The following is a 13,051-nucleotide window of genomic DNA, read 5'->3' as shown; positions in this document are numbered from 1 at the left end:
AAAAATTATGATGGGTCAAAAAATGTGACCCGGCCCACTTTCGACCCGGCCCACCCGGGTTGAACCCGTGGTGGGCGGGGTGGCCCACCTGACCCACTTACCAACCCATCCCCTAAACCCACTAACAACTCACTTAACTATGTATTATTATATATGCATTATTTTAATAAGATATCATTTTTTTTATAGATAAAGATAAAATCAATGTTAAATAATATGACATTACTATAAATTTATCTATCCAAACCTCTAATAAAATTTAATATTGATGAATAATCACTCTCATGAAAGATTTTTTATTTTTATTTTTTTTATTTTTTAAAGTTGCACACTTATTAATTTAATTTTAATGTTGTACCCATGATACTTAGTTTAAAAATTTTTACTTTAGATTAAATATTATTTTATATTGAAATTTATTTTAAATTATAATTTTTTTTAAATAAATAAGGTGGGTTGGTGGGCTGCCCGTTTAGCCCACCAACCCGTCGTGGACCGGGCCGGGCTAGAAAAATTTAGATAATAAACTTGGTGGGCCGGGCCGGGTTTGCCCACTTAAAAAGTGGGTTGAGGTGGGCAGGGCCAAACGGGCCGGGCTGGCCCGTTTTGACAGCTCTTGTTCAGCTATATAAAATTAGAAAGATATTTTTCAATAAATAACTAAATTAGTTAATTATTATTTATTTTATATTTGTGGACATTATCTTCTTATAGTTATTTTAATGACTTTTATAGAATGTTTTAAAGTATCAGCTATTGGTCATGTAATCGATTACCAGTGCATGTTTGCTTGTTCTGATATATGTAATCGATTATAGAGTAGTGTAATCGATTACCAGTGCTAATTCACTTATCTGGGTATAGTGTAATCGATTACCATGTAATGTAATCGATTACCAGTTCCAAAATGCAAAGAATCTCAAAAAGGTGTAATCGATTACCATAGTCATGTAATCGATTACATGACTCCTCTGCACTTAAAAAAGTGCAGTTCGTCTTCTTCCTCACGAAAGAAAACCCAAAACCCTTCGCGCCCTTAGATCTTCAAATCCCCATATCTTCCTCAAATCTTAACCAAATTGAGCCCCGTTTGTTCCATTCTTCATCATTTTCAAGTCTCTTCAACTCTACCGATTACATTTTTCAAAACAAACATTCAAATGGCAGAATCATCCAAACGTCATAAGGGTTCTTCGTCTCGTTCAACCACCGCCAGGCGCCGCCAACAGCCTCCCTCCGACGATGCCCCTACTCCTACGAATCCCATTCCGTACGCTGGACGTGCTCTCGCTCTGTTCTCCACAGACGAACAACGAGATAAGTACTACCAGTTATTTTCTGAGAGAAATATTGTTGATCCCAAATATATCAGTATTAATTTTTTTGAGGATGAATCTTTTGAGTGTTATACGATTTTTAAGAATTCTGGGTTAGTAGATTTTATGGCTATGAAAAACCCTGTTTATCCAGAATTAGTTAGGGTCTTTTACAGCAATTTGGAAATTAGGAATGGAGTTCTTTACAGTGAGGTTAAAAAGATTCCAATAGTGATAAATCAGTCTCTGTTCCGGGATTTATCAAAATTAAAAGATCAAGGTACTCTGTTTGAGGGAACGATTCCGGATACATGGAAACCAGAATATTCCCATCCCAATGCCCGAAGTATGATTTGTATGGATAATGTTGACATGGCTGGAAGATTATTGGCTGGCTCAATGAAACTTGATTATAGAATCATGCATTACATAATTGTTCGGGTACTGCTTCCACGCACGACTAACCTTGCACAGGCTTCAGAAGAGGACTTAATTTTGATATGGGCTCTAATCACTGGCCGGGAATTTAGCTGGGCTCATCTGATTAGGAGTCGAATGAAGAAGGCCTTGCGGGTTAATGCTTCTCTTCCATACCCACATTTTGTAACTACTATTTTGGAACATTTTAGTGTTCCTTTGGAAGATGAAACCTGGGTTCCAGTTAAGAGGGTCTTTGAGATTGGAGCAAATGCAATTGCTTCCTTTGGGTACAAGAAAACACTGGACAACACCTGGGTCAGGAAGCGGGATTTTCAAGCAGTAGACACTGACGATCGAACTCTGTCACCACCTCCTCAAGATCCTTCATCAGCACTTCTCTCGGATGTTCTCAATGAAATTAGAGATCTCCGGTTCTATGTTGGTGAACGTTTTGATTCTCTTGACACTCGCATGGCTCGTCTTGAGGAGGAAGTAAAATCTCTTAGACGCCCTTCCGAGTAGCTAGTTGACTCTGATTCTGTTATTTGCTATTTTAGTTTATCTTATGTTTTGGACTATTTTTTAGTCAATTTCTGGATCTTTGATTAGTATGTTTTAGATTAATTCTGCTCGTTTGACTCTGACTATTTTGCTCATAGGACATATTGTACTTTTGTTTCTGAATGGTGTTTGTTTATCTTATTCAATTTTTTTATATATATTGTCTCATTCATTTTGATGTTGCCAAAGGGGGAGAGAAAAGGAAAGAAGGGTCCTGATCAAATATTAGATATTTTGAATTGAACAATTTAATCTGATCATTACAACTGTCTATTTAAAGTCAAATTTTTACAATATAAAAATTAACATCAAACAATGATTTATTAAGGGGGAGACTAAGGGGGAGTGATCGATATACACTGTTTTATGTTTCTTTCCATCTACAGTATGTTGTCATCATCAAAAAGGGAGAGAAATATTGCATAAAGTTCTTGGCCATTTAAAATAAAGAATTTCAAAGAAAACCCAAATATGATTTATATTAATAAGATTTTCAAAATAAAGGTTTTCAATATTTTAAGTTTTAATAAGGCAATTATTGTTTTTAAGAGACTGGTAATCGATTACCATTCCATGTAATCGATTACCAGAAGATGAAAATTTCAAAATTTGAATTTAAACTTTACAACGTTCCAATCATTTTGAAAATAAACCGTTGTAATCGATTACCAAGTATTGTAATCGATTACCAGAGCATTTGTGAAATTCTTTGAAGTAGTAGAATTTCAAATTCTCCCAAAAATGTAACAATTTGAAATTTCTCATATTTTTTCCCCTTATTTCACTTATATATTTTATCTTATATCTTCATATTTTTAATTATTGAATATTCAAAAATACTTTAAAAATTATTAAATATTATCTAAATTAATTTTTAAAATTATTAAATATTTAAAAATTGGTTAACATTTTTTTATAAAATTTTATTTAAAAATCTCAGCATATAAATATCTTTTTAAAAGCAATTTTATCATGATAGAATCATATTATCATATATCCAAATTAACAATTTAAAATTTAAAAAAATTGAATTGACTTATCCAAACAAAATATTTTAACAATGATAGAAATTGAAATCAAAGTAATTCAAATATCAAGAATTTCAAATTCCTTGAATTTGTAAAATTACTCATCCAAACACACCATAAGGGAATGCAATTGTAAGAGACAATTATATGAGTAAGATGTTTATTGCATGGATTAGAGTACTCTGTGGGTTCTTAAGAGAACCTGAGATAAACAAATAAACTATGTAAGTTTATATTTTACTTTTTGATTGTTCTGTTGTATTCCTTGTTGCGTGAGATGTATCAATATCTATTTAATTCCACAAATACATAAGTTTTGATTTGAATTAAACATGTTTGGTAAATTTCAATTATGAAAAAGATTATGTTATTCAATTTTTGTTATTTGTGTTATGGTATGTGGGGTAGAGGGTGTCACACAAATGATATATATTTATTATTAATAAATACATAAAAAAAAAATATATATATATATATATATATTATATTTTTATAATATTATTCATAAATTAATATCAATAATATTATTAGTATATTTATACATAAACTAATAATTTGATAAATATAAATTATTATATATTAATATACTTTTACAAAAATATAAATATACATATCTTATATATCTACTATATTTATATTTTTGTAAAAGTATATTAATATATACTAAGTTATATTTATCAAATTATCAATTTATCTATAAATATACTAAAAATATTATTGATATTAATTTATTAGCAATATTAAATTATTAATAATATATAAATTTTATTTATTTAGTAATAATAAATATATATCATTTGTTACATTAATAAAAATTATAGTATATGTTAACTTAAATAACCTATTTGTGACGGAATTTTGAGAGGGAATAATCCGTCACTAAATTTTTTCATTTTAGTGACGAAATTTGTGACGGATTTTTTAGAGACGAAGTCCATTCCGTCACAAAATCCGTCACAAACATTTTTTTTTTATTTAGAGATGAAATTTGTGACGGATTTTTAGAGACGAAAATTTTTCCGTCACAAAATCCGTCACAAATTTTTTTTTTGATTCAGTGACGAAATTTGTGACGGATTTTTAGAGACAGAATAGATTCCGTCACAAAATCCGTCACAAAATTCAATAAATTCTAGTCCGTCACAAAACTTAAAATTCCCTCACAAAATGCGTCACTATTAGCGATGCTATTTTTTCCGTCACAAAATTCGTCACAAATATTAATTTTTCTAGTAGTGTATTTTCCTTGATTCCATCATTACTTTTGGTTCTCATCCAGTTATCTGTTTTTTGTATGTTTATTTATTTTTTGCCTCCTTCCAGGTACCCACTATGGGCCAAATGATTATAATGTTGAAAAAACATAATATGTTTGAAGTACTTTATGGTTGGCTCCTTGCCAAGGCAGGTTTCTTTGAGAATCATATGTATCATCCTTATTTGATTTTAATTATTAATATTTTCCCTTTTCTTATTTATTAATGCTATACTTATCTTATACCTTCATTTTTCTCTCCTTAAAATTCACTATAACTACTACTTTCTCGCCACCATTGCTTCGTTTTGTAGGATTATTGGGTTGTGCTTGTTGTTGATCGGTTGATTTGGCTAATCGGGTTTTTAGGATGATTATAGTTTGATTTGTAATGAATTAAAATAATTTTCTGACCCTTATTTACTTGGTTGTTCGGAGAAGCAAAGTTGAACATCTTCTTGCCCTGGCCAGAAAAATTAGAAGATCGTTTACTCTACTTTTGTGGGTATGTGATTTCAGATGGGCCTAATCCATAAAATAGGCAGCCCTTAGGGCACATGGATTTTCTACACAGATATTTGTAAAATATAGTGACCATGTTAGGCCTACGGCTACGCTCATGCATCTAGCCCATATCGGTTAAAAGACTTCTATTAATATGTTGAGGTTCTTTTATTTCTACAACTTTTTAAATTAGTTGTTTCTATTTTTTCTGAAGAGCCCAATATATGTTCTAGCCCAACTAGCTGTCATTTATTTAAGTTTAAGTTGAATAATTTGATATGAATGAAATCTTTTATTTTGTCAATTTTACATATTTTAGTAGCTAGAATCCTAATTTCTTAGTAGCTCCATAATAGTTTGGTGTTTTCATTTTCAATCCCATGTCTCCTAAATCGTCCAAAGAAGTGGATGAGGCCCTTAATGACAAATTCATGCAAACTTATTTTAAGAACCAACAACAATTGTAGGATTCTTGTCAAAAGGCCATGCAACAATCCTTAGATGCATTCATGGGGAAACTGATAGTCATGGTTGTTAAGCCCTAGTTTGCTTCCACTCTCAATCCTACTATTTTGGTAACTGCATTTAAACCCTATGAATTCACATCTCCTTTATCTTTCATTTCACACAGAATACCCCTATTTTCTACATCACTTCATTTAGCTCCTCCCCTAGTGTTTCCTTACCTTTTTCCCAACTAAACACTATACACCCTAATTTTACATTACCTTTCCCATATGACACTAGTTTTCCTCACACACCAAACCATCACCTAACCCAATATGTCTTTTCCCCCTTGCAACACACAACATTAATTCCTATGGTATGACCTTACCCTAATCCCAACCACCTTATTTTTCTCCTTGTTGATTACCATTTACGCCCCATCACCAGCTAACCTTGCCAACCATACAACCAACAAAATTATCACTTTCCCTATTTGATGGTTCTAAACCTTCTAGATTGGCTCTTATGGGTCGAACAATTTTCTCCTATACCAGATTCATCTAGATTAATTGGTGTAGACCCCTAAAATTGTCCGGGTCGGAAATAAGACTCGAAGACTCTCGAAGATCAAAGGAAAGTCAGCCAAAGGGACTCTTAGAAGACCGTGGGATGACAATCTGTAGGTTTAGAGGTCTTAGAGTAGCAAAAAATAAGAAAGTGGAGGGAATGAAGCCCAATACGGCCTCCCAAAAGTTCAGTACGGCCGTATTGAACATTTTAAACTACAATACGGCCGCACTGAACTCAATACGGCCGTATTGAAGTTTCTGAACTTCAATACGGCTGCACTGAACTCAATACGGCTGCACTGAACTCAATACGGCTGCACTGAACTTCAATACGGCTGCACTGAACTCAATACGGCCGTATTGAGGTTTTTTGAACTTCAATACGGCCGTACTGAATTCAATACGGCCGTATTGTAGTTCAAAACTTCAATACGGACCGTATTGACCCCCAGAGGCCGTATTGCGCCTCATCCCTATAAATATGACGTCAATTGGACGTCATTCTACACTTTTGCACTGAGTTTTAACCCTCTTCTTGAGTATTCTGGGTTTTTTTGAGCAGTGCTCTGCCTAGAAATCACTCGGAGAGTTGATCCGACAAAGTTCTCGAGTTCTGAGCTTTTTGCTTGAGTCTCGAACTGAGTCGAAGGGAAATCCTCCGGATTTCCATAGTTAAAATTTTCTAGGAGGGAGCGAGCGGGCTTGTAGAGCGAGGGAACGCCAAAAAGCTTCCCAGTTTTACTTGAATATAAAAGCACGCTTCAAAGGTTTCTTCTTAAGACCTTCCTTTTACTGCTTTCTGTGTGTATATTTAACTGTCATCATGTAGATAGTTAAGTTATAATTGTTTAGAATAAATAGGGGTAATTTAGTAATTTCGCACTATTATTTTTAGAAATAATCTGTCATAGGGAACCCGAAAGGGGCGCTGTGGGGTGCTAACACCTTCCCCACGCGTAACCGACTCCCTTACCCGACTCTGGTTGTCATGGCCGAAGTCGATTTTTGAATCGATTGCCTTAAACTTCTTTTTCCAATGTTTTGAGTAAAACATTGGTGGCGACTCCATGAACCCTTCCTTTTTATGAAAACCGCTAATCCATGGAGGGTCCCGCTTGGGATTAACATGGATTGGTGAGCCTTTTAATAAAATTGCTCGTTTGACAAGGTCTCAGTTTGAGAATAAGTCATTCTAGCAATCCATATTTTTAAACAAATAAAAGAGTCCAACCATCCTTCGCGAATGCCGAAAGCCCGTTTCGGGCCGGTGGCGACAATTGGTACAACTGGTTGCATTCTATATGAAAGGTGAGGCACAAGACTAGTACAAGTGGATGTCTCACAATCAACAGTTAACAGATTGGTAGCCCTTTACCCATGTCTTAGAACTCTGTTTTGGGTCCTCCTCATATGAGAATCATTAAAGGGAGTTGTTTAAAATCAAACAATAAGGTTCAATGGCAGAGTGTCAAGCTAGGTTCGAAAAAAATCTATAACCATACTTATGACTTAACTAGTGAGAACCTCTTAAATTGTTTTATTTTTGGTTTCTTGCTTGAGATTCATCATGAGATTTCTATATTTCATCCTTATTTTGTTTCGCAAGCCATTGGTTTGGCAAAGCTAATTGAATGTAAATTCAAAGATTCCAAACCTAAACCTAGTCGTACCAACTATTCCACGAACCTTCACACACCTACCACAAATCCTACCTCTCCTACCCCTTCTAACCTCATAACCACAACTTAACCCATTTCCCATTAAATGTCTCACAACTTTCCAAATGCAAGAACAAAGGGCTTAAGGCCTTTGTTACAATTGTGATGAAAAATTCTTTCCAAGTCATAAATGCTTTGCAAATTATTTTTTGTTGTTGCTTATGGATGAGGACACCGAACCCCTATGACCTAAGTTATTTTGAAACCCCACCAAAGGAGCCTTTACCTGAACTTTAAACCCTTTCATTTACACATACCTTTCAAGCCCTTATGGGCCACCCTTCTCCAAAAACCTTCCAATTCCAAGGTTGTTTACATAATATGGCTATTCGTATCCTCGTTGATATATAGAGCTCTCATAACATACTCCAACCCCACACAGCTTCCCAACTCCAATTACCCATCACAAATACCACTAAATTTTATATTAAGGTTGGGAATGGTCAATGCCTTGTATGCACAAGTCTTTGTGAATAGGTTCTTTTTCAGTGCAAGGCCATGTTTTTATATAGCCTTTTATTTAATGCCAATTAAAGGGGTTGATGTTGTTTTAGGGATGGAGTGGCTTTGCACTCTCAAGCCTTTAATTGTTCATTTGATACTCCTACCATTTCCTTTAACCACGATAATACACTTATCACCATTTAGGGTTATTATACCCCATCAACTTCTCTTTCCACTTTCACCACATACGTCACTTAGTCACTCATAATTTTGTTGCCTCTCATCACCTCCTATCCCTACATCCCATTGAGTCTACCTATTCTAATCCTATCTCCTCCTTAACCCAGACACTTAACCTTGAAGTCCATAGTCCTTTCTCCTCACTAGTTCTCTTAGTCCATAAAAAAGATGGCACCTAATGCCTATGTGTTGACTATAGGACCCTTAACACTATCATGGTAAATAGAGCTGTCAAAACGGGCCAGTCAGGCCCATGTGGGCCGACCCACTTTGGCCCACCTTAAAAACGGGCCAACCCAACCCGGCCCACTTTTTATTTTGTCATAATTTTTCTGGCCTGACCCGGCCCACCACGGGTTGGTGGGTCAAACGGGCTAGCCCACCAACCCACCAAAAAATTAAAAAAAAATTACAAACAAAATTTAAAATTTCAAATAACATAATAGTCATAAAATTAGTATTATTAATAGTCATAAGTCATAACTCATAATATAAAATTAAATACAAACCATGATAAAAGTCCAAAATAAAAAATATCAATATTCCATCATACAAAATTAACTATAAACCATAATCAAAGTCCAACTCCAAAATATAAAGTTTCAATGTCTCATTATACAAAATTAACTACAAACCATAATCAAACTCTAAACTTCAAAATAAAAAGTTTCAATGTTTTATCATACGAAAGTCTTGCAAAATAAACTTAATTAGAGTCTTGCACGGAAATGTCAATAACAATTTCTTCTCTTTGCATATCCATTTTATCTCCATCTACAAATAGGAAAAAAAGTGTTAGGATGAGCTATTGTAAAAATAAATAAGAAATTTCTCATTATAAAAATTACCTAATTCTTCAAAACCATGTAACCATTTTTGAGTTAGAATGAGTAACTCTACATTTTCAGGAAGAATGGTAGAGCGATACTTAGTTAGCACCCGAGATCCAAGACTAAAAGCAGATTCACTAGCAACTTTAGTGATTGGAACACTCAGCACATCACAAGCCATTCGAGAGAGGTTTGGATAATGATCATGACGATCCCTCCAATAAGCTAACACATCTAACTTTTCATGAAACTTTGGATCAAGATTTCCTTCCTCCAAATATAGATCCAATTCAGATTTTCCATTAGCAGTAGCATTTTGGCTCAAATAATCAACATATTCCTAAGACATTACAAGGAAAAATAAATTCAATATTCATTATTCAATGATAATTACTAAATAAAAATAAAATTAAATAAAGTACTTAAAAAAATTATTAACTTTCATCAAAGGTATCAAGTACTTGCTCATCATTTGTATATGAAATTGGTTGTGGTGGAAGAAGAGACACATTAGAAGTTGAAACATTTGACTCATTTGATTTTACTTTCTCATACTCTTCAAACAGTTCATAAATTTTCTTTCTTAAAAAACTAATTTTCTCTTCAGAAGTTGAAGACTCAATTTTTCTATAAGCAAATTGAATAGTTCCAAACTTCATTCGTGGGTCAAGAATAGCACCAATGGCAAGAATCTCACAATAATCATGCCAATACTTTGAAAACTTAGTCATCATTTTTGAAGCCATCTCTTTAATCACTAGATCTTCACACATAACAAATTCAGCAACAATTTTTCAATTTTCCAAACTTGCATAAAGTACCGATTAGATGTTGGATAAGTGGAATCAAATTTTTCATGACAAAATAAGGCTTCAAGAACTCGCACATTCTTACAGCCCTATTCCACTCATCATCTGATGAGCAATGAACATAATTCCTATCTCGAATAGCCAAACAACCAAATGCACGTTTGTATTTAATTGCACTATCAAGCATAACATAAGTGGAATTCCATCTAGTGGGCACATCCATTCTCAAACCCACCTTAGTATCAATACCCTCACTTGAAGCACACATTCTTTAAAAGCAATCTTTCTAGCTTCCGATCCTCTTACATATTTTATACTCTCTCTAGTTTTTTTCAAAGCACCACTAGCCACCCCCAAACCCTCTTGAACAATGAGGTTCAGTATATGTGCACTACATCTCACATGAAAATATGAGCCATTACAAATCAAACTATTTTGCAAATTAAATTGTGTTTTCATGAAATTTACCATTGTGTCATTGGCACTTGCATTGTCCAAAGTTATGGAAAACACTTTCCTATCTATCCCCCAATCAAGCAAGATTTCAAAGATTTTTTTTGCCATTTCATGACCACCATGTGGAGGATCTAACTTAGAGAAGGCAAGAATCTTACTATTTAGTTTCCAATCAGAATCAACAAAATGAGCAGTTACACAAATGTATCCTTCCTGAGTTATTCATGTCCAACAGTCAGATATTAAGCAAATACTACTATTAGCTTTACGCATTGCATTTTTCACCTTTACTTTTTCTTCATCGTGAATCCTCCAAAGGTTAGAAACAGTTGTATTCCTACTAGGAATTCTTAACCCAGGATATAAATACAAAAATAACTCTCTAATCCACTTATATTCAACAAAACTAAATGATAACCCATGTTCAATAATAGCCCTTAGTACAAAAGACCCCTTTTACGTCGGATATTTGAAGCCTTTTACGTCGGAAAAGCATCAGACGTCAATACGGGAGACGTAAAATTTACGTCGGGGGCCAAAAACTGACGTAAATTTACGTCGGACATGCCAAGGTCCGACGTAAAAAAGTCATGAAAATTAAAAAAAAAAAAAAAAAACGAGTGCAAGCAGAACGACCTGTTCTCCTTGGAGAACGTCCCGTTCTGCTTGGAGAACGGCCCGTTCTCCTTGGAGAACGTCCCGTTCTGCTTGGAGAACGGTTTATTCTCCATGGAGAACGGGCCGTTCTCCAAGCAGAACGGCCCGTTCTGCTTAATAGACCCAGGCAGTGGTGACTTCCTTCTGCAGCTTCACAAACACGAAATGCAACACAAACATTATTACGAAAAATACATCCCAGAAAACACAAACATCGGTTAAGGAGTGGTCACTACCTCATAGAAAAACAGATGGATGTATGGTTAAGCCATTTCCATCAACACGCGAAGAAGAAACAACGCAACTCCGAAGAAGAAAAACAGAAAAACGTGAAGATGAGGAAGACAACCACAATTTGAGGAGGAGACGGAGGGATGAGGAAGAATCCACAATGCGCGGGAGAACGTGAAGATGAAGAAGAATTCCATGATTTGAAATTTGTAGTGCGCGCTCTTCATTGAAGGAGTTATTTACGTCGGACCCATCTTCGTCCGACGTAAATTTCCTCCTCTTATTTACGGAACTGCCACCGCGTTTTTACAACGTCGGGTGTGCTAGTTTCCGACGTAAATGAAGAGACGTAGTAGCTCCTTTTTCCACTAGTTGAAAGAAAATCTTCAAAATGTTTTTAATCTATTTCTCTAGACCTCAGCTTGCCAGCTTGATCAATTATCATATTTCCAATTTGTGCAGATTTTTGTTTTTGCTTTAAGATGTCACACTTTTGCAAATGACGTAACATGGATGAAGTTCCTATTTTTACACCACCACAAACATATTCATTATCACAATGGTTGCATTTAGCTTTTTCTTTACCATCTTTTACCCCAAGTTTAGTAAAATTATCCCAAACTTTAGACGTGGTTGTTTTAGGCTTCTTAGTTGGCCTAGAATCATCAATATCTTCAATAATAGGAGAAAGTTGTTCATTTAACCCAACATCAATAATTTGGTCATGGGTTTCAGATTCCATTCTGTATATTGAAAGCATTAATAAAAAGAAAGTTACTCATACAATTAAACACCAATATATCACTAGTAATAATATATAGCAAGACATTAATAATATATAGCAAGGTATTAAACTATTAATGATAAGTAGTCAATGCCTCAATGATAATTCTACAAAGCTACAATAAAAGAAACAATAACATCATAAAAAGATATATTTAATAATTTCTTAGTTTTTAGAGACTAATATAACATCCTTTAAATTTAAGTATTTAAATTTAAGTATTAATTTGACTAGAATCAGAATTATTAAAAAAAAAAAATTGTAAGACAAACTCGATTCTAAATTCTCTCCACCAATACCAAACCGAATCTTAGAAACTTTCCTGTGAAACATAACAGCCAAAGTGAACTTTCATTTATGTAATTGCGTGTAGAACAAACCCCAAATTTATTGAAACTGAAATAATTCCAACCTTTTCCAAATTTAAATTACTTTCTAAAAAGTTTCGTTAGCTTCAATGACATAGCCTACATTACTTAAAAATTAAAATCTGGAGAAAAGAATAATGATCAATGATATGTGTACAACACTTTTAAACTCAGTTGTTCCTAGTAAGAATTCCTCACCTATATGACATGACAAAACTATGACAACTAAAATTTTTTCCCCATATTCATTAATTAGATGGAGACCTTACACTTTGGTTGCTCGTCACATTGTAAAATATTTTCACTAAACGATGTTGCAAAATTGGAATAGAATGAATATCCGTAAAAACAACGTAAGCCCATTTTTAAAATAACACCAATTCACCAATTCACCAAAACAAAATCATTCAGATT

The 13,051-nt window shown here is 34.0% G+C and overlaps 1 protein-coding gene across 1 annotated transcript; it reads right to left on the bottom strand.

Annotated features, from left to right (window-relative positions):
- Positions 1 to 9,208: 9,208 nt before the first annotated feature.
- On the bottom strand, positions 9,209 to 10,409 carry LOC145957863 (zinc finger BED domain-containing protein DAYSLEEPER-like). The gene is made up of 4 exons (XM_083074286.1): positions 10,154 to 10,409; positions 9,794 to 10,095; positions 9,351 to 9,672; positions 9,209 to 9,276 (listed from the first exon to the last, which is right to left on the bottom strand). The coding sequence occupies exons 1-4, from the start codon at positions 10,407 to 10,409 to the stop codon at positions 9,209 to 9,211; spliced, it is 948 nt and encodes a 315-aa protein (XP_082930412.1).
- Positions 10,410 to 13,051: the final 2,642 nt, after the last annotated feature.

This window comes from Cajanus cajan, chromosome 5 (assembly GCF_000230855.2).
Source record: "Cajanus cajan strain Asha chromosome 5, NIPB_CcT2T_4, whole genome shotgun sequence".
In the NCBI taxonomy this organism is placed as follows: domain Eukaryota; kingdom Viridiplantae; phylum Streptophyta; class Magnoliopsida; order Fabales; family Fabaceae; genus Cajanus; species Cajanus cajan.
The sequence above is the reverse complement of the archived record's forward strand: the minus strand, read 5'-3'. Positions and strand labels throughout refer to the sequence as shown.